General features: G+C 39.7%; 1 protein-coding gene across 2 annotated transcripts in view; it reads left to right on the top strand.

Annotated features, from left to right (window-relative positions):
• Positions 1-21,321, top strand: part of LOC124619605 (ATP-dependent RNA helicase DDX24) — an 85,981-nt gene that overhangs the window by 59,197 nt on the left and 5,463 nt on the right. For both annotated transcript variants that reach the window (XM_047146106.1, XM_047146107.1), the window contains exons 4-9: positions 4,561-4,718; positions 8,745-8,890; positions 9,223-9,494; positions 10,336-10,670; positions 16,813-16,930; positions 17,056-17,233. In XM_047146106.1, the coding sequence (XP_047002062.1) occupies positions 4,561-4,718; positions 8,745-8,890; positions 9,223-9,494; positions 10,336-10,670; positions 16,813-16,930; positions 17,056-17,233 (1,207 nt within the window). The remainder of the gene's footprint in view (positions 1-4,560; positions 4,719-8,744; positions 8,891-9,222; positions 9,495-10,335; positions 10,671-16,812; positions 16,931-17,055; positions 17,234-21,321) is intronic.

The following is a 21,321-nucleotide window of genomic DNA, read 5'->3' as shown; positions in this document are numbered from 1 at the left end:
GGGTCTATACAGGGGCGATGTTCTTGAGGACGGTACTGCGTGAAGAGTTTTACAGAGCACTGAAAGACCTAAGTCGAAACAAGGCCCTGGGAGTAGACAACATTCCATTAGAACTGCTGACAGCCTTGGGAGAGCCAGTCCTGACAAAATTCTACCATCTCGTGAGCAAGATGTATGAGACAGGCGAAATTCCATCAGACTTCAAGAAGAATATAATAATTCCAATCCCAAAGGAAGCAGGTGTTGACAGATGTGAAAATTACCGAATTATGAGTTTAATAAATAACAGCTGCAAAATACTAACACAAATTCTTTACAGACGAATGGAAAAACTGGTAGAAGCCGACCTCAGCGAAGATCAATTTGGATTCCGCAGAAATGTTGGAACACGTGAGGCAATACTGACCGTACGACTTATCTTAGAAAATAGATTAAGGAAAGGCAAACCTACATTTCTAGCATTTGTAGACTTAGAAAAAGCTTTTGACAATGTTGACTGGAATACTCTCTTTCAAATTCTAAAGGTGGAAGGGGTAAAATACAGGGAGCGAAAGGCTATTTACAATTTGTACAGAAACCAGATGGCAGTTATAAGAGTTGAGGGACATGAAAGGGTAGCAGTGGTTGGGGTAGGGAGTGAGACAGGGTTGTAGTCTCTCCCCGATGTTATTCAATCTGTATATTGAGCAAGCAGTAAAGAAAACAAAAGAAAAGTTCGGAGTAGGTATTAAAATCCATGGAGAAGAAATAAAAACTTTGAGGTTTGCCGATGACATTGTAATTCTGTCAGAGACAGCAAAGGACTTGCAAGAGCAGTTGAACGGAATGGACAGTGTCTTGAAAGGAGGGTATAAGATGAACATCAACAAAAGCAAAACGAGGATAATGGAATGTAGTCGAATTAAGTTGGGTGATGCTGAGGGAATTAGAGTAGACACTTAAAATAGTAAAGGAGTTTTGCTATTTGGGGAGCGAAACAACTGATGATGGTCGAAGTAGAGAGGATATAAAATGTAGACTGGCAATGGCAAGGAAAGCGTTTCTGAAGAAGAGAAATTTGTTAACATTGAGTATAGATTCAAGTGTCAGGAAGTCATTTCTGAAAGTATTTGTATGGAGTGTAGCCATGTATGGAAGTGAAACATGGACGATAAATAGTTTGGACAAGAAGAGAATAGAAGCTTTTGAAATGTGGTGCTACAGAAGAATGCCGAAGATTAGATGGGTAGATCACGTAGCTAATGAGGAGGTATTGAATAGAATTAGGGAGAAGAGGAGTTTGTGGCACAACTTGACAGGAAGAAGGGACCGTTTGGTAGGACATGTTCTGAGGCATCAAGGGATCACAAATTTAACATTGGAGGGCAGTGTGGAGGGTAAAAATCGTATAGGGAGACCAAGAGATGAATACACTAAGCAGATTCAGAAGGATGTAGGTTGCAGTAAGTACTGGGAAATGGAAGAAGCTTGCACAGGATAGAGTAGCATCAAACCATCTCAGGACTGAAGACAACAACAACAACATTCTTGACCTTAATTTGTCTTATTTTTAACCTGTCATTGTCTCTGCCTTCATTGTTTATATTTTAAGCCCAAAAGTAATTAATATATCCTCATCCTGTAAGGATGCACAAGAGAGCAAATAGTGATGTTCAAAACTTATCACTGAAGGTTATATTATAGACTTTATACAATTTGCTGATATGTACATGTCACCACATACATGTAATCCAAGATTTTTATCTTTTTAATCCTTAATTGTGAACAACTGTTTCAGCAGTTTCTTCAAAAGAAATTAAATTTTATGAAATTCACTGTTTTAGTGTAGATGTTTATTTTCACTGCTTATTGTGAGCAGGAATAAATATATATGTATGTATATTTCCATAAGTTCATATCCTTGTACTTTTTGTTACTCTGTCACTATTTCTTCTTTTAAACTTAGCCAGAGTTCCTCTATATGCTCCTGCTCTGTGCTAAAAGTTTCAAGATCCTCATTAAGGTATGGCACTACTGATTTTTTATCTAGTTTGCTGAATATATATGTCTTTCTGCTTGGTTTAGTTGTCCTTTGTACTTTGGTAATCATTGTTTCCACAACCGCGTCTTGGTCACTGATACCAATTTCAGTGTGGACATCCTAAAAGAGGTCAGGTCAATTTGTTTCCAACCCAATATATTTCCATCGTGAGTAGAGTTCCTAACCATCTGTTCTAGGTAGTTTTCTGAACAGGCATTTAGTAAAGTTTCACAGGATGTCTTATCATGCCCACCATTAGCAAAACCATAATTTTCCCAATTATTTGTTGGATGATTAAAGACTCCACCGATGATTACCGAATGATTGGGGAATTTACATATAAGTGAATAAAGTTTTTGGTTACGTCAGGAGACGAGTCTGGTGAGCGGTAGAAGTATCCAATTATCATTTTATGCCCACCCATGATTTTGAGTCCTGCCCGAACAGTCTCACATGGAGCTTCAGTTTTTATCTTGGTGGATTTGAGTTTCTTGTCTACAGCAACTGTGGGATCGTGCTCACTCGTCTAATATAGGGTGCTCAGGAAGCTGTTTTCTCGGATAGCTAGACAACATTCAAGTTCTTATTCATGAAGTTTATTAGAGGAATTGAATTGACAGTGCTTAACTTTACCTTTTTACAAAAAGGTGTCACAAGCAATTGGCAACATGCAAATAATCAGTGTCCTTTGATAGTTACAATTTCCTTGCAAACAATCACACAAGATCATAAGTCACTGCTGTAGAATTCATATCACAGCTCGTCTTCTAGTGCGGCTGAGGCTAGCTGGAGCGGTGTTTATATTCTCTTTGTATAGGTGCCGCCCCTGTCGTGGTGTCGTCCTAGTCGGCATTCTATTGGCTGACGTTGTCTCACAGTCTTCTCTGCTGTTTCATTCAGGCCAACGTGCCGGTGCTTGATGTTACACCAGAACAGCAACAAATACACCACCTCCATTTTCCAGTTGCCTATCCTTTCGAAATACACTTAAATTTTTCTCAAAAATCTCACTGCTATGAATTTCATGTTTCAACCAGCTTTCTGTACCTAGTATTATATGAGCCCAATGCTTTTCATCAGCTCTTCACACTCTGTTGCAAATGCTTCAGCAGTTTACCATTAGGATTTTAATGCTCTCTCCTGTGGGAGGCTTTCTTTCAATCTTACACTGATACTTCTGGATTTCGTACTGCTACTGTTATCTGGATTGTACGGAGAGTCGCCTGGTCTAAAAAACCGTTCTGTGCACCCCATACAGTGTCAGCTACCTGAGTAGCAGCCTATGATGTGTTGTGCACACATGATGTATTTAAGGAGACCCTACTGTTCTCAACTCTATGGCCCAAGTCCAGGAAGTCACAGCTTAGCTTGTCACAGGACTTTCGAAGTCTCTGGTTAAGTCCTTCCACTCGACTCAAAACCGAAGAGCCACGATCAGTTCTGGGGACAATGTTGCAAATTCTGAGCTTTGTTGAAACTCCATGCACAAGGCTAGCCTCCTCAATCTTCTCTGCCAGTTGCTGGAATGATCCAAGAAAGACCTCAGAGCCTAGATGACAGGCATCATGTGTTCCAATGTGCACCACAATCTGCAGTTGGTTTTACCCTGTTCCCTCAGTGGCTGCTGGAACAGCCTTTTCAGCATGTTGAATGAGATCCCCAGGCATACACACTGAGTGCACCTGGTGTACTTTCCTGTCCCTTGCTGTCATATCTGTAAGGGGTACCATCATTCACAATACATTTGAACTGCTGACGGTTAATAGACCCCTACCCTTTTGTGTTTGCCTCCTCCTAACACTGCACAAAACAGGTTTCCCCAAAACAGCTGAAGTGAGACCGACTGGCCCAGTTTCAGTGAAACACAGCACCTCAGACTTGTTAGTTGGGGGATTGGTGCAACACCCTGAGTTGTCCATGGTCCCTGTCCACCCCATATGGGATGCCTAGATCTACTATTGACATGCCATATGTTGTGGTATTACCATAACGTTCCTTCACTGATACTAGTTGATACATTGTTTTCCGTTGAAAATGGTGAAAGCTGAAATGAATAAGCCAAAATAAGTGAATAAATGCTGTGGTCAAAACATATCAAAGTGTTTGTGGGGTCTTTATTATTGCTAATACTAAGCTGTGACATAACATTGCAATCAGTTAAAACATATAACAATCGAAAAATGTTAAAACATTGTCTATTATGTAAATAGGGAGAGAGGGTCTAAAGAAAGCAATAAAATAAATATTAAATAGGATATATTTAGAAATTATGAGGTCAGATGAGGAACATGGCAATTCAGTGTGTTCATCATCCGTAATCTATAGCTGTTGAAATATCACATTTTAGGAAGCTTGGTTGTCTTTTATTATTGACTAATATGGTGAAGAACATGGGGCAAGCACGGTAAAGAAAATCATCATGTCGCTACCAAAACTTGATTGCCAAAAGAAGCAATAATTTTTATGCACTCAAAATTTAACATCATTGATTTTTTTAAATTTTGAGGGTGATACACAATAACATGTGTGGCTTGTTTCAGAGGCTCAAGAAAGTAATGGTGACATCAGTAAATGTGACTCAATAAGTCAAGAGAAATCTGGAGGAAAACTTTATGCTCTTGTACTGACACCAACCAGGGAATTAGCCATACAAGTACGAAATCATTTGGTTGCAGTTGCAAAATATACTGGCATAAAGGTTTGTTTTTATTGATTTATATGATAATTTGGTATTTATGGTATTAAGCACAAAACAAAATGGATAGAGAAGAATCTAAAATTGTTATGTTAGAGAAGAAGCAGGCATATCTGTTGTCTGTCCATGTCTGCCTATGATCAGGAGGGGGAGACTGTGCAAAAATGACAATGAGCAGTGTAAAGAAAGTGAATTGGAATTTTTACCATGTAAAATTTAAATGTTACAAATACTGACAAGGTATGATGCAGACTAATACAGCAAAGAGAGAGGAAAGAGAAAAGATAGGGGAAGGGGGACTTACATTAAAGGAATTGAAGAATGAACACTTTATTTGCAGAATACTCAGACATACAGAATAGAAGGGTTTGGGTTAGTTAAACATTAATCAAAAGTAAAGCTATTAAGAAAAGTGTAAAATTATGGGGACACACAATGGCTGTCCAGTAGTTAACTTCAAGAGGCAAATTTCTGAATACTGTTGATAGATTCATATAAAAATGAAAAAACAAAAGACTTCTAGCTTTTGGAACTATTAAATCCTTTCTCAGGGAGGAGAGAGGCATAGATTGGGGGAGATTTGAAGGGAGGGACAGGTCACTCAGGCCTTAGGATGTGAGGGACCTACCTGTTAAGAGAACTTCAGTGTATCTGTTGGCAGTACTCACAATTGCGCCTCGTGAAGGTAAATTACGGCGAGTCATTTTGTCTTCTTGTAACTAAAAGCTTAGCAGTTGTGCGCATGGGTGTCGCTGTCCGTCTGTCCGTCTGTCTGTCTGTCTGTCTGTCTGACTGTTTGTTCATCAGTACATCCGTCTTCCTGCTCACCCACCCTTTGCAGCAGCAGCAGCAGCAGTTGTTCATCTTTTCTTTTTTTGTACTATTGGATTTATCGAAATAATTACAAAGAAGTATTTGAGAGTTTTTCAATATGTAACAAAATCCTTAAAATAATTGTAAACAATAGATGTAGTATCGATTTCAAATCAGTACTTCACATCTCAGTGGGAGCATAAGCAAATCTCCAGTTCCTTGTAAACTCATGTTGTGGAGCAAGCATCACTCTTGTTGTACAGCCAGATGTGTTCTGTGTTAAAGCTTTGTGTTTTGCCAGTGTAAGAGACAAAGTTGTCCTAATTCATCTTTGGATGAATTATGCTCCAACAAGAGGACTCACTATTTTGCAGGGACTGAATTTTAATTGATTGCTTTTCATTTGTTATGGGAGAGTAATGCTTACTATGGTACATCCTCTCATTGTAGGCAAGGATAAGACACATCTGGTCTATATCCAAAATCTAATGTGACGAATGAAACCAAACCTATAGTATTAGGTCTGAAGATTTAAAGTGTTTTAAGATATATAGCTCATCCATTTTTAAAAAAATATGTATAACTTAATTGTACCAAGGTGGATCATACTTTAAAATATTTGTATGTGTAATAAAAACAGTTATTAGTAACGCAAACAATAACCTAGGGAGGAATGATTGAGCATCATTCCTCTAATAATTTGATGATGCATTTAGCATTGTTCTTGCATTTTTCTAATATCAGTTGTCCTATGGTGCTCAGAGAGTGCAGAATTATCCAATATGAAGATTGGACCTGAGTTTAACAACTGCTCATATACTCCTAGCGCATTATGATTTTTTTTAGTATCTTGTATGTGCATAGAATATAACGGAATTGATAATTGTAGAAGGGACAGATCACAGTTCATTAAAGATGTCTCTTACTAGATAGAACAATCGTAATCAAGTACATGATCACTTAAAACAAAACTCAGCAGCATCATGGTGAATGTAATCCTTATACGTGGGTGGCAGACGATGAGAATGACAACCATGTCAGAGACAAGGAGGCCGTTGTTGTGAGTTGGAAACAGTACCATGAGAAGCTTTCTTCTGGAATTAACACAGTATGGGCAATGGAGCAGTTACGCAACTTACATTGGAACCAACAGTCTTACACAGCAAAATAGAGAATGCGCATCAGTGTCTGAAGAATTATAAATCCCATGGTGTAGACAGTGTATCTGGGGAGTTGATCAGAGAAATGGCACAAGGGGTACAAGAAAGGATTAATTAGGAAGTGCTCCAACTACGAAACTATTGCGCTCATATCCCATCCAAGCATTATTTTCTCAGACAGAGCTGTGCCCTATCACCCACAACTGTATGACATCTATGTTGGACATGTCATCAGGAAAGCTTGTGATGGTTGGAGTAAAGGTGTCTTAATTATTGGAAAAACTGTTAACAAACTCCGATTTGTCAATGACACTGCGCTTTTAGCCAGCAGCAAAGAACAACTTGCTGAGCTACTAACAAAAGTAAATAATATTAGTGTATAATGTGGATTAGAAGTCAATATTAGCAAGTCCAGAGTCAATATAACTGATTGACGAGCACACATTCAACTCGCAGGTCCATCAAAGGAACTGGAAGTCGTGCTTTCTTTCAGCTATGTCGGGTCAACCATTTGTGGCACGAGAAATTTAGAGAGTAAGATAAGAAGACAGATTACAGTAGTGCAGGAGGCTATCAAGCAGCTCAGCAAGACCTTGCAAAAAAGAACAAATGTGAGCCATACAAAGATCTGGCTTGTTGAAACACTCATGTTTTCTGTCTTCTTTTACAGTTGTGAAACATGGACCCTTAAGGCCAGAGACAAGCAACGTATTGAGCTTTGATGCTGGTGCAAGATACTGCACGTAAAATGGACGGAAAGAACAACTAATTTGTCGATTATTGAGTAACTGAGTATCTCCAGGTGCCTTTCTTCTCACTGCCACAAAAAGTTGTCCAGTTCTTTGACCATATTGTGAGAAGATATGGAGTAAATATAGAAAAAATAATCAAGGAAGTATGTATTGAGGACACAAGACTGAGGGAGAGAACTGCGTCTGGGTAGATTAACTAAATCAAGATGATCTTTGGTCTGTATCTTCAGCAGGCTACAAGAAAAGCTGGTAACCATCTGGGATGGAGATGCTTGGATCATAGGATTGTGAACTCAGTAATGAATAGAATGACTTGTGATGATGACAGTGATGGTGTTCCTAGTGAGAAGTTCGTAAATATTTGAAGTAATTTTGCAATACCTTTTTTTGTTAGAGATTTTGACTACTGAATTTGTGAGGCGAAATGTGTGCAGAATGATAAACCATTGTACAATCACTAATAAGATGATTCACTTTTTGGCTGTGAGTTGTGTACACATATATTTCATTGGATTATTTTTCTTATTTTGCACTTCAGACTGTATATGTCCATTGGTGATGCCTCTGTACATGATAAATATGATTTGCAGTTAGAAAGAAAAGGAAAAAAAAAAGTGGTTGTTGCTAGAGACTAAGTAGCTACACATTCCACACAGCTATAACTTTAAGTGGTCTGTTAACAAAATTTCGATATGGGTTGTGAACTGACATTATTACTTATGTACTGCAATTAACAATGGATGTGACAATAAACAGCCTTACAATTTATGAGGTCTAATAAGTGATTAGATTTCTCAGCATTGGAGATGATGATGCATGCCATTTTATTCATTCTTTATAAATGTGTGGACCCACTTCACTGAAGGAAGGAAAATGAGGCTTTAGGGAAGGCACTTCCAATTTTTATAGTGGTAAGAGGAGTTGCAGGCTTGGCATCTGGACTATCTTGCTAGCTGTGTGTGGGTGAATTTTATGTGGAGGATTTTCTGAAAGATTAATGATGGCTGAAAATTGTATATAACAGTTTCCATTGTTGTGGATAGTCGCAAAATTTTCATTTTTGAAATGTGACTCCTGCATAACCAATCTGCCTTTTCTTTTGCTATTCACCTTATATGGCTAAAATATTCTTATGTATCAACAGATAACTATGCCTGTTAAATAAAAATTGAATTGTTCAACAGTACACATGTGTATGTTTAAATGTTTGTCTCTGCCTAAAAGCAAGTTAGTTGTTGTCAGGCTGATGTCATATTGTTTGGCCCATATTATTCACATTGATAATAGTATAAATTCTTTGTCAGGTTTCAGTTGTGGTGGGAGGCCTCTCTGCAGAAAAGCAGGAGAGACTGCTTCGCAAGTGTCCAGACATTGTTGTAGCAACTCCTGGAAGGCTTTGGGAGCTCATTCAAGAAGGGAACCCTCACCTGTCTCAAGTTGATGATATAAGGTAATGTTAAAAATGAATTTCTATCTTTTTCAGTGTATGTATGTTTATCATGTGGACAGTACATAAAAACTATGGATGTTGTAGCTTTCCATGTATTTATTCATTGATCAAAAATTCTAAATGGAATACATGAAGATGGGAAATCTTGGCTTTGAATGCATTTTTCCTGGAAAATGTAATTTGTATGGGAAGCTGACTTGAAATATTCAAATCATATTGCTCTAGTGGTGACACTAGTTTTTGGAAATATGCAGACTAATTTTCTGTCATAATGCACGGAAGAGAGAGAAATCTAAAAAAAAAAAAAAAAAAATAATTATTTCCTGTCTTAGGTATCTTGCAATTGATGAAACGGATCGAATGCTTGAGAGGGGCCATTATGAAGAACTGCAGAAACTTTTGGAACGTATCAATCTTGATGAGGGTAGGAAAAGTAGTCGGCAGAACTTTGTTTTTTCTGCAACACTTACACTTGTGCATGAACCGCCAAGACATTTAAAGGGTCAGGCAAGGAAACGTCTGACACCTGGCCAAAAATTGCAGGGCATCATCTCATTACTGGGAATAACAAATCCAAAGGTTGTAGATATCACCCAGGAAAAAGGTAAATACTGTGAATAAATCATAATTTTTTTCCTTGCTCCTCCTTCCCCCCCCCCCCCCCCCCCCCCCACCACACACACACACACACACACACACACACACACACACACACACACACACACACACACACAGAGTAACTCAAGTGTACGTGATTAGTGTTAACATTAATGAATACAGTTTTCTTTTAGTCAGTCTCATGCAACTACACTTAAAAATAACGCTTTGTTATAAATAGAAATTTATCAGTGGAGAAGAAGTTGTCCAGGAGAAATGATTTTAAGTTAAATTTAAAACTTGCCTTGCTACAGTCAGACATTTTACGTTATCGAGCAAATTATAAAAAAATTTTGTTGCTGCATTTTGAACTTCTTTCTGAGCCACTGGCAGCTTTAATAATTGGTAATAAAGCTCTTTTTCCCTCTAGTGTTGTAGATATGCACATCACTGTTCTTTTCAAATTGTGATGGATTATTTATGATGATGAATTTGTGCAAATATATTGTGACAGCGCAGTTAAAATACCTAGCTCCTTGAAGAGGTACCTACATGAAGTCCGTGGGTGAACACCATAATTATTCTTACTGCTCACTTTTGTATAATCAATACTTTTTTCCCTTACTTGCACCAATATCTTTTCACACACCACGCATGACATTTACATAAATAGTGCTTGGACACTTGTTGTGACTACTTTGAATACCTACTTAAACGTAATACAAGGAAAACTTTCAGTTAAATTTTGCTTGCCATGTTTGCTGTGATTTTAGTGTTAAGTATCTCTTGTACATAATTTTGTTGCATCTGAATTGTCAGTAAATCAGGCTTTCTTTTCTGGTTTTTAGGTACAGCAGGAACATTGCTTGAGTCACGCATTTGCTGTACCTTGGAGGAGAAAGATGAGTACCTGTATTACTTATTACAGCGACATCCTGGTCGCACTCTGGTGTTTTGCAACAGTATCAGCTGTGTGCGGCGCCTCACGCAGTTGCTGCAGCTGCTACAATGTAACCCCCTTCCTCTCCATGCCAATATGGTACAACGTCAGCGGCTCAAAAACCTGGATCGCTTTCGCAATGATCCAAATAGTGTCTTGTTGGCTACTGATGTTGCAGCTCGCGGACTTGACATTCCTGGTGTGGAACATGTCATACATTATCAAGTACCTCGCACATCTGAGGTAATGTTTTGCTTCTAAATATCAGTACTGTGTAAACTAGTAAAGATAAATAGATAAAGTTATACATCCCTGAGAAACACTGAAATATACCTCTCTAGCACATAAAGAAAGACGACAAAAAAATCAAGCTTTGGAATTGTAGTGTTTCAAATACAGATAAGGGAAGGGAAAAGGAAGGAAGGGAGGAGTGGGAGACAGAAAGAAAATGAAAGAAAATCAAGGAATGGGAGGGTACAACTACAATTTTAGTCAGTTTTATGTCTCAAGGCTTGGCGCTGAACACTCTCAAATCTGGACATGTAGTGTGATTATTGGTTTTCAACTTCCATAGTGGTTCTGAAAAATCTATGACCAAATGTGAACACAAGACAGCCTATGTTATTGTTGGGTTTGACATCCCAAAAATGAGAAAACAAATAACAGTTCTTAGGAGTCTAGACAGAGTACTTATTTCTGTCAGTTGCTTCTGTTATTTGTGGACTCAGAACTTGTTGCTGATTCTCACTTTTATCATTGTCTGGGATCTTAGTGAATTTAAACATTACATTTTCACGCACAAACTGATTAGCCACATATCTATAGACTGCTGTTGATAATCTCTCTTCTTGTGGCAAAGGTACTTATTTCTTCCACTACAGCTTTTCTAGGACCATGGATAAGCCCCTTCATGGATAACATTTTCTTCTCCTTTCTCTTGTCTGCTAGTACTCTTCCAAACTCTGTTGTCTTATCTGCTCAATTGGTGACACACTATCCTTTTCCTTTATCCTCGCCTATCATTGATGTGTGGTGTAATGGTCACTGTGTTCTTGCTCTTCTAGTTTTCCTTCAGAGTCCATCAACCACTTAGTTCCTGTCTTTTTTCCGCTTGTCCTGCCATTTTTTCCCATATTTTGGTCATTCTGTCCATATTCACCCTGATGTCCTGTCCTGCAAATCTTGTCCTTTTCATTCTGATTTCTCCTAATGTTTTCCTCATACTCTGGAAGAGTTCTACTGTAGGTCCTTGCATCCATGTCTCACTATCATTTTTGTGATGTAGTATTTTGCAGTTCTATGCTATGTCTTTCAAGTGTTATCATTTCAGCCACTTACAGTACTGCATTCCTCACTTTGCATGTAATGTTTGATCTTGGCATCTGTAGATATATTATTTTTATTGTACATATCTCTGGTCATGCAGAAGGCTGACATCATCCTCTCTATCTACACGTACTTGATTACTCTGCAGTTCACATTTGAGTGTTTGGTGAAGAGTTCATAGAATCACTTTCAGAATATTTCTTAACCGATTCATTCTCGATTAGTGCATGGTAAAAATGAACACCTGAATCTTCCTGTGCAAGCTTTGATTTTCCTTATTTTATTGTGGTGTTCAGTTCACCCGATGTAAGCGGGAGTCAACAAAATACATCGCCATTTGGAGGAGGAGTTGGTGATAGAGATTTAGTGCAAAGATCTTGCCACAACAAAAAAGTGCCTTTGTTGTAATGAGTCTCATCCTAATTTGCTTATTATATCCATGACTCTCTCCCCTCAGTTTCTTGATAATACAAAACAAGTTGCCCATCTTTGAATGTTTTCAATGTCTTCTGTCCTATCTGGGAAGGATCCTGTACCACACTGCAATACTCCAGAAAAGGATGGACAAGTATAGTGTAATCAATCCCATTGGTTGATTTGTTGCATCTCCTAAGTGTTGTGCCAATAAAACGCAGTCTTTGTTTCACATTGTGCACAATGTTTTGTATCTGATGATTCAAATTGTAATCCCTAGGTGTTTAATTGAATCTACAACATTTAAATTTGTGTTATTTATTGAAAAACTGAAGTTCGGCAAAAAAAATTTTAGTAGTTGTGTGGACGACCTCACACTTACTGTTTAGAGTCCTGTGCCCTTTCTGACAGGAAATCATGAGTCCAGTTGCACAACTGAGACAGCACTACATAGGCACACAGTTTGATTAGTAGCCACTTGCAAGGAACAATGTCAAAAGTCTTAAGGAATCAGCTTGAGCTCCCCATTGATTGCACTCATTACTCTGTATGAATAAAGAACCACTTGTGTTTCACAAGAACAGTATTCTCTGAATCATTGCTGGTTGTGTGTCAGTAGATCGTTTTCATCAAGTTATTTCGTAATGTTCGAATACAGCATATTACAAAATCCTGCTTCAGATCAATGTCAGTGATATGGGCCTTTAATTCAGCAGTTTACTTCTCCTTCCTGTCTTGTGTCTGTAGGTGTGGATATTTTATTTAGCAGGTGGTTGTATATGATTGCTAAAATAGGAGCTGTTTCATCGGAGAACCTAACTAGTATATAATAAGGGCTGAATGACATTCCTTAATTGATTTAAGATGCTTTACTACACTTGAGGGTATGTACTTCCAAATTACTCATGTTGGCAGCTGTTGATTCAAATCCAGGAATATTTACTGCCTATTCTGTGGTGAAGGAATTTCAGAAAATTGTGTTAAGTAGCTCCACTTTTGTGGCGCTGTCATTATTAACAGTACCATTGTTATCAACCAGTGGAGATATTGATTGTGCATTGTCACTAGTATATTTTACGTACAACCAGAATCTCTCTGGATTTTCTACCAGTGTTTGAGATAGGGTCTTGCTGTAGAAACTATTAAAAGCATCTTGCATTCAAATACGCACTAACTTTTGAGCATCTCAAAATTGTTCACAATTTTGGAGATTTCGTGTTCTTTTAAATTGAACATTCTTATTTTCATTGCGTCTGGAACAGTGCACTGACCTGATTTCGTGTGCCGTGGGAGATCTATTCCTTCGGTTATTGATTTACTTGGTATAAAACTCTCAATTGCCATCACAACTATTTCACTGAATTTGAACCACATTTGCACAATGCTTACATAATTAGTATGGAAGGAATGTAGACTGTCTCTTAGGAAAGTGTCAAGCAGATTTGCAGCTGTTTTATTAAATAGATATATTTTGCATTTATTTTTGGTGGATTTGGATTTTACAGTATTCAACTCACTATAATGTCCTTATGGTCACTAATTCATGTGCCTGCCATGACGCTTTCTGTTTGATTGTTACTACGAAGTCTAGTATGTTGTCAGAACCATTCACACTTCCTATGGGCTCCTGAACTACATGCTGAAAATAATTTTTAGAGAAAGCATTAGTACAAAGTTGGAAGATACATCTTTTAACATCTATTTTTACCAAGTATTGAGTGTAGACTGAAGTCGCTAGTAACTGTGACTCAAGTACCTGTTCGAAATAAGACTCGAATTCTCATTATATTATCCGAGTGTGTGTGTGTGTGTGTGTGTGTGTGTGGGTGTGTGTGTGTGTGGTGGGGGGGGGGGGGGGGGGGTTCAGTGAAATGAACGAATTATTAATTTATTCCTGTTGTTAAGTATAACATCTACACACACTAACAGCAACAAACTCCCCATCACCAGTTGAATTTAGTCTATCCTTTTGAACAACATCTTTAGTGAAAAAATTCTGAACTTCTCTCTGGCTTTAGCTAGAATTCTGTACTTTCTATGAGTGCTTGGAACTCTGCTTCTTTGTCAACACAGCTATGCCAGTTTACAGCTACACTACCAATGTTTCCTTGGTTGATCTGCTCCCTCTTAGACTGTACCTCTGTCTGTACTTTCCCGAGACTGACATTTTTCTACTCTATGACGTTAGTTAAGGATCTACAGCCTACACAGTCACAGAACTGTCAGAGCCTCTGATTCAGACTCTCCACACAGATCTGTACCACAGATCCACAGGTGGTCCTGTCAACATTGCAGCAAGCAGTGAGTTCTACCTTCATCTTACAAGCAATACTGGCTGTCTTTACAACTTTATGTAGCTGTTAGAAACCAGGGATAATCTGTTCTGATCCAAAGCAACACACAGTGTTTGTATTGACATAAGCAACCACCAGCTGTAGGCTGTACCCTGTGCTTTTCATTGCATATGGGAAAACCTGTTCCTCCTGTGGCATCACAATTCCCCCTGGTACTACGTACACAATGTGTGAATTCTTCTTCTTGACAGCCATACCACTAAAGAGCTCCATCACATGCCTGACATTGAAGTTCCTAGATGCAAATAATCCCTCCCTCTGTGAATGCCTGGACCTTGGCAGCTGGATTTCAGGAAGGATCTCCCATTTTTTCTGATGCTGATGTACTATTCCAGTACAGTTGGAGAGCCTCTGCAGCGCTGTTAGAGTTTAGGGGGAATACCAACTGGGCTGAGGTGTGAATAGGAATTTGGATTGAGGAGGGGGTTGTGCTAGGGTACTCCGTGCAGTTGTACAAAGTCACTGTGACAGGATGGTGTAGTGGTTAGCATATCTGCCTAGTGAGCAGGAGATGCAGGTATGAATCCTGTCCTTAGTAAAGATTTTCATTTGTCTCTTCACATATGATCACCTTCAATGTTTTAGCAAATTACTGAGACAGTAAGTAACAAACAAGGGATAATGAGTTAGTGTAACTAGGCAATGAGAGACTGTGGTTTGTGAATTTTGCAGTTCAAGAATGGAGCACTTCATTTTAACCTCATAGGACTGAATGAAATTACAATGAAATCCAGACCTTTAGCTGCTTATAGGCATTATCTCTGGCACGCTCCCTGTGAGACCCACGTTCCCAACTTACTGTCCACACACTACATTTGTAGTGCCCCTGCCCACCATACTCATTACTTGTGGCAGTGAGTCTACCGAATCCTGTAAGAGTTCTGGCAATGTGAGTGCATCCCCACTGAAGATCATTGGCCAGTTAGCCTTATCTATATGAAGATGGTACCTGTTCTTTTGGACATGTCTGCAATGTAAGTCATGCTCAGGTCACACATTTTCAACTGTCCCTGTTGAAATTTATCAACACCTGTAAGCAGCTAAAGGTCTGGATTTTATTGTAATTTCATTCTTCAAGAGCTGCAAGATCGCCAGTCTTTTGGACATGTCTGAAAGAACCGATACCATCTTCATATATCATAGGACTGATCTCCTCACACACCTCTGAATCCAGTTTTGCACTGTAACATACATTCACCCCATTATAGAAGCAGATGTATTGGAATTATATGCAGTAGTGAAATATCCACAATGTTGTCACCGAATCACTGCCTGTTCCAGACCTGGAACATAACTGTCTTAGTTGTCATGTGGTCTTTGATTGAATCTTTGTTTAGCACCATAGTTGGGTTACTGTTTATCAATATGTATGTTCTTTTACCAAAACGTGTTTATTCATTGTAAATGAATGCACATTATTTTGTTGTTGTTAGCATCGTAATTTATTTTACTTTATCATCTTGTTGCACTATTAACATCATTTTTCCCGCTCAAGTTCTCCAGAAATGACATGGAATGTTATGAAATAAACCAAACTGTGTCAGTCAGCAGCAAGACTAGACACTGTGGCTTAGGTGGTCATTGAGAGGAACAACTCTCCTAACCTTCCTTAGCACTGACAACTAGATATTTTCTGAAACCTGCCATATGTGTGTGTAATTAAGAAAAAATAGTTGTTTTGAAACAATCTGCAGGTTTTATTGTGTGAATGAAGGTACCGTACAGATTTCTAAGGTATCAGTATACAATGAACAAAAGCCCTCATTAGCTGTTTGCACCATATATGGTTCTCTTTTTGACACAGTGTTGCAGGGTATCTGCTCAGCATATACCTCTTACACAAGATTTTTATAATCTTTGAATACTCTGATAGTTATCTGCAGCTTGTAGATTCATAAGACCAAGTCCAAATTATGTACACATTGCCGTAAAGACTTAAACCATTGTAAAAGCATTTTGCTATAGCTGATCCTAGTACTGCTTAAAAGGCAGGATTTCATCTTGATATAGATAACGTGCTGTGATGGCCACACCAGCGTCATGAAATTATAATCTACCAACCATATTTTAGTTTCACATTGACTGACTGCCAAATATCTACCTCCTGATACTCTCCTATTTATATAAACACTTAAAAACACTTATTGAGTCTTGGAATGGCCACAGGGAGTATTAGGTTGGCTTTCAAATTAATGAAACATACATTCAGGGTACACCACAGAGTCTGTCGTTTATAGTTGTATTGAAATTATACAATATATATGCCATAACCTAATGTCACTTTATTTCAGGGCTACATACACCGTAGTGGCAGAACAGCTCGTGTGGAAAAAGAAGGCCTAACAATTCTTCTAATTGATCCAAGTGAAGTCTCTTATTATGCACGACTATGTAGAACACTTGGGCGAGGTACAGTGTTAAGATACCCACATAGTGACATTTCACAACATTGTTGATTTTTTACAAGGGTAATAATTTTATTTCTGTGAATTTTAGAGCCACTTATAATTTATATCCTTTGCGTATTCTTTCAGACAAGGATCTGCCTTTATTTCCTGTAGATGACTCATTATTCAAAGGAGTGAAGGAACGTGTTCATCTTGCAAGAGAATTGGATAAGCTAGAATTGACTTGCCGGCGTCACCATGCAAAAAATAACTGGTTTCATAAGGCAATAAAAGATATGGATTTGGTTTTGGATGAAAATGAAATGTATCCTTTACTAAATTTAACCCCATACAGATCATTTGGACTCCTCTCAAGAAGGAAAACAAAGGGAATGGATGAGTGTAACTTGGGCTGTATAACTTCAGATTACATACAAAGTGGTCCAAAAAATGTGTACACTGTTTAATAATGTCTAAATTAAGCAATGGAAATGTCTCATTTTAGGTGAAAGTATGTTTGCAAAGTTCGAGTTATTGCAATCAATGTAGGTTTCATCACCATTAACATCTGCACATGAATGTTCAATGCATTCTGTAAGCTCATACAGTGTGCTTGGTTTTTGTTGATGAAAAAAGTCTTTTTGTGTTCCCCTTATGTAGAAGTTCAGAGCCATTAGGTCTGGAAAACATGGTGGATATTCGACAAAATCTCTTCGGCTTGTCCATATTTTTGTTAAAATACTCCCAGATGTGATTACGGTAGTGGGCTGAAGCCACCATCTTGTTGAAAGTAAAACTTTGTCCCCATACAGCTCACAGTTGGAATAGATGTCTCAAGCTTCTCTAGGTACACCTCACAGTTACTGCACCCTCATAGAAGAATAGCCCAGTCAATCCCGAATAAGATAACACACAGTGCACACATTCACTCATGGTAATTCATGGAGACATGTGTATTTGCAGCAGCCCAGTAGGCACAGTTATGGGGTTTATTGTACCACTGAGTTTAACTTTCTTCCCATCAGATCACACAGTCATCTCTACAGACACTTCTTTGTTGTTCACCATGCCATTCAACCACCCACAGCACTCCATATGAGTCGTCCTCGTTCATTGCAGGGATGTAGCACTTAAGCTCTGCAGTCTTCAAAATGCACTGAACATGAACAACTTACCCTGGTTTCACAGGCACACTGTGTCACAGACGTCTGTGGTGAGCAAGCAAATTGTTGTAACGCAGCACAGGAGTTCACTTGACTTGCTGCAGCAGCAAGTCGTATACTCCTAGCTCACTCATTTGTTACATAGTTTAATTCTTAATTTCTTTGCATGTTTTTGGTACTTGCATTGCTTAATTCATAAATTTCGGGCGTATTATAGTATTTGAGAGTTGTAGCATCGCGTTTTAGTACCTGAATAGTGTAAATTCGCGTAGTCTCCTTCCGCCACCGAGCAGTGTCAGCAGTGCGCAAGTAGCAGCATTACTGCATTTACTAGGCAATCTTGTATTTTAATAACCGTTTAAATTTTGTCGATTTGTTTGCGCTCTCTGTAGATTAGTTCAGACGTTCTTTGCAAATCAGTTTTTAGCATGGATAGGGACTGCAACTGCTGTGTTCGGATGCAGGCTGAGTTGACATCCCTTCGCTCCCAGCTTCAGGCAGTGTTGGCTTCGGTCACACAGCTTGAGGCTGTTGCCAATGGACATCACTGTGGGGGTCCGGATGGGGGTTTGTCGGGGATGGCCAGCTCGTCCCACGCATCCCCCGATCGGACTACGACTGTGGTTGCCCGGGATACTGCCCGCATTGAGGCTGATCCCTCACCTGTGGTAAGAGTGGGAGGTCGTCTCAAGGTGTGGCAGGGGACGAAAGACATTCCGGAGGGCTGAACGGAAGGCCTCTCCAGTTTGTCTGACGAACCGATTTCAGGCTCTGTCTCAGGCTGATACTGATCTTCGGCCTGACATGGCTGCTTGTCCTGTTCCAGAGGTTGCCCCTCAGTCTGCAAGATCCGGGCGGTCGCAGAGGGTGGGCTTACTGGTAGTTGGGAGCTCCAACGTCAGGCGCGTAACGGGGCCCCTTAGGGAAATGGCATCAAGAGAGGGGAAGAAAACCAATGTGCACTCCGTGTGCATACCGGGGGGAGTCATTCCAGATGTGGAAAGGGTCCTTCCGGATGCCATGAAGGGTACAGGGCACCAATGATGTGTGTCGCTATGGATCGGAGGAAATCCTCTCTGGCTTCCGGCGGCTATCTGATTTGGTGAAGACTGGCAGTCTCGCTAGCGGGATGAAAGCAGAGCTCACCATCTGCAGCATCGTCGACAGGACTGACTGCGGACCTTTGGTACAGAGCCGAGTGGAGGGTCAGAATCAGAGGCCGAGACGGTTCTGCGACCGTGTGGGCTGCAGATTCCTCGACTTGCACCATAGAGTGGTGGGGTTTCGGGTTCCGCTGGATAGGTCAGGAGTCCACTACACGCAACAAGCGGCTACACGGGTAGCAGGGGTTGTGTGGCGTGGGCTGGGCGGTTTTTTAGGTTAGATGGCCTTGGGCAAGTACAGAAAGGGCAACAGCCACAACGGGTGCAGGGCAAAGTCAGGACATGCGGGGACCAAGCAGCAATCGGTATTGTAATTGTAAACTGTCGAAGCTGCGTTGGTAAAGTACCGGAACTTCAAGCGCTGATAGAAAGCACCGAAGCCGAAATCGTTATAGGTACAGAAAGCTGGTTGAAGCCAGAGATAAATTCTGCCGAAATTTTTACAAAGGTACAGACGGTGTTTAGAAAGGATAGATTGCATGCAACCAGTGGTGGAGTGTTCGTCGCTGTTAGTAGTAGTTTATCCTGTAGTGAAATAGAAGTGGATAGTTCCTGTGAATTATTATGGGTGGAGGTTACTCTCAACAACCGAGCTAGGTTAATAATTGGCTCCTTTTACCGACCTCCCGACTCAGCAGCATTAGTGGCAGAACAACTGAGAGAAAATTTGGAATACATTTCACATAAATTTTCTCAGCATGTTATAGTCTTAGGTGGAGATTTCAATTTACCAGATATAGACTGGGACACTCAGATGTTTAGGACGGGTGGTAGGGACAGAGCATCGAGTGACATTATACTGAGTGCACTATCTGAAAATTACCTCGAGCAATTAAACAGAGAACTGACTCGTGGAGATAACATCTTGGACCTACTGATAACAAACAGACCCGAACTTTTCGACTCTTTAAGTGCAGAACAGGGAATAAGTGATCATAAGGCCGTTGCAGCATCCCTGAATATGGAAGTTAATAGGAATATAAAAAAAAGGGAGGAAGGTTTATCTGTATAGCAAGAGTAATAGAAGGCAGATTTCAGACTACCTAACAGATCAAAATGAAAATTTCTGTTCCGACACTGACAATGTTGAGTGTTTATGGAAAAAGTTCAAGGCAATCGTAAAATGCGTTTTAGACAGGTACGTGCCGAGTAAAACTGTGAGGGACGGGAAAAACCCACGTGGTACAACAACAAAGTTAGGAAACTACTGCGAAAGCAAAGAGAGCTTCACTCCAATTTTAACGCATCCAAAACCTCTCAGACAAACAGAAGCTAAACGATGTCAAAGTTAGCATAAGGAGGGCTATGCGTGAAGCGTTCAGTGAATTCGAAAGTAAAATTCTATGTACCGACTTGACAGAAAATCCTAGGAAGTTCTGGTCTTACGTTAAATCAGTAAGTGGCTCGAAACAGCATATCCAGACACTCCGGGATGATGATGGCATTAAAACAGAGGATGACACGTGTAAAGCTGAAATACTAAACACCTTTTTCCAAAGCTGTTTCACAGAGGAAGACCGCACTGCAGTTCCTTCTCTAAATCCTCGCACAAACGAAAAAATGGCTGACATCGAAATAAGTGTCCAAGGAATAGAAAAGCAACTGGAATCACTCAATAGAGGAAAGTCCACTGGACCTGACGGGATACCAATTCGATTCTACACAGAGTACGCGAAAGAACTCGCCCCCCTTCTAACAGCCGTGTACCGCAAGTCTCTAGAGGAACGGAGGGTTCCAAATGATTGGAAAAGAGCACAGGTAGTCCCAGTCTTCAAGAAGGGTCGTCGAGCAGATGCGCAAAACTATAGACCTATATCTCTGACGTCGATCTGTTGTAGAATTTTAGAACACGTTTTTTGCTCGAGTATCATGTCATTTTTGGAAACCCAGAATCTACTATGTAGGAATCAACATGGATTCCAGAAACAGCGATCGTGTGAGACCCAACTCGCTTTATTTGTTCATGAGACCCAGAAAATATTAGATACAGGCTCCCAGGTAGATGCTATTTTTCTTGACTTCCGGAAGGCGTTCGATACAGTTCCCCACTGTCGCCTGATAATCAAAGTAAGAGCCTACGGAATATC

The sequence above is a fragment of the Schistocerca americana genome, chromosome 6, assembly GCF_021461395.2.
Source record: "Schistocerca americana isolate TAMUIC-IGC-003095 chromosome 6, iqSchAmer2.1, whole genome shotgun sequence".
Taxonomy (NCBI): Eukaryota; Metazoa; Arthropoda; class Insecta; order Orthoptera; family Acrididae; genus Schistocerca; species Schistocerca americana.
Note: the sequence above shows the minus strand (reverse complement) of the source record. Positions and strands in the feature narration are given on the sequence as shown.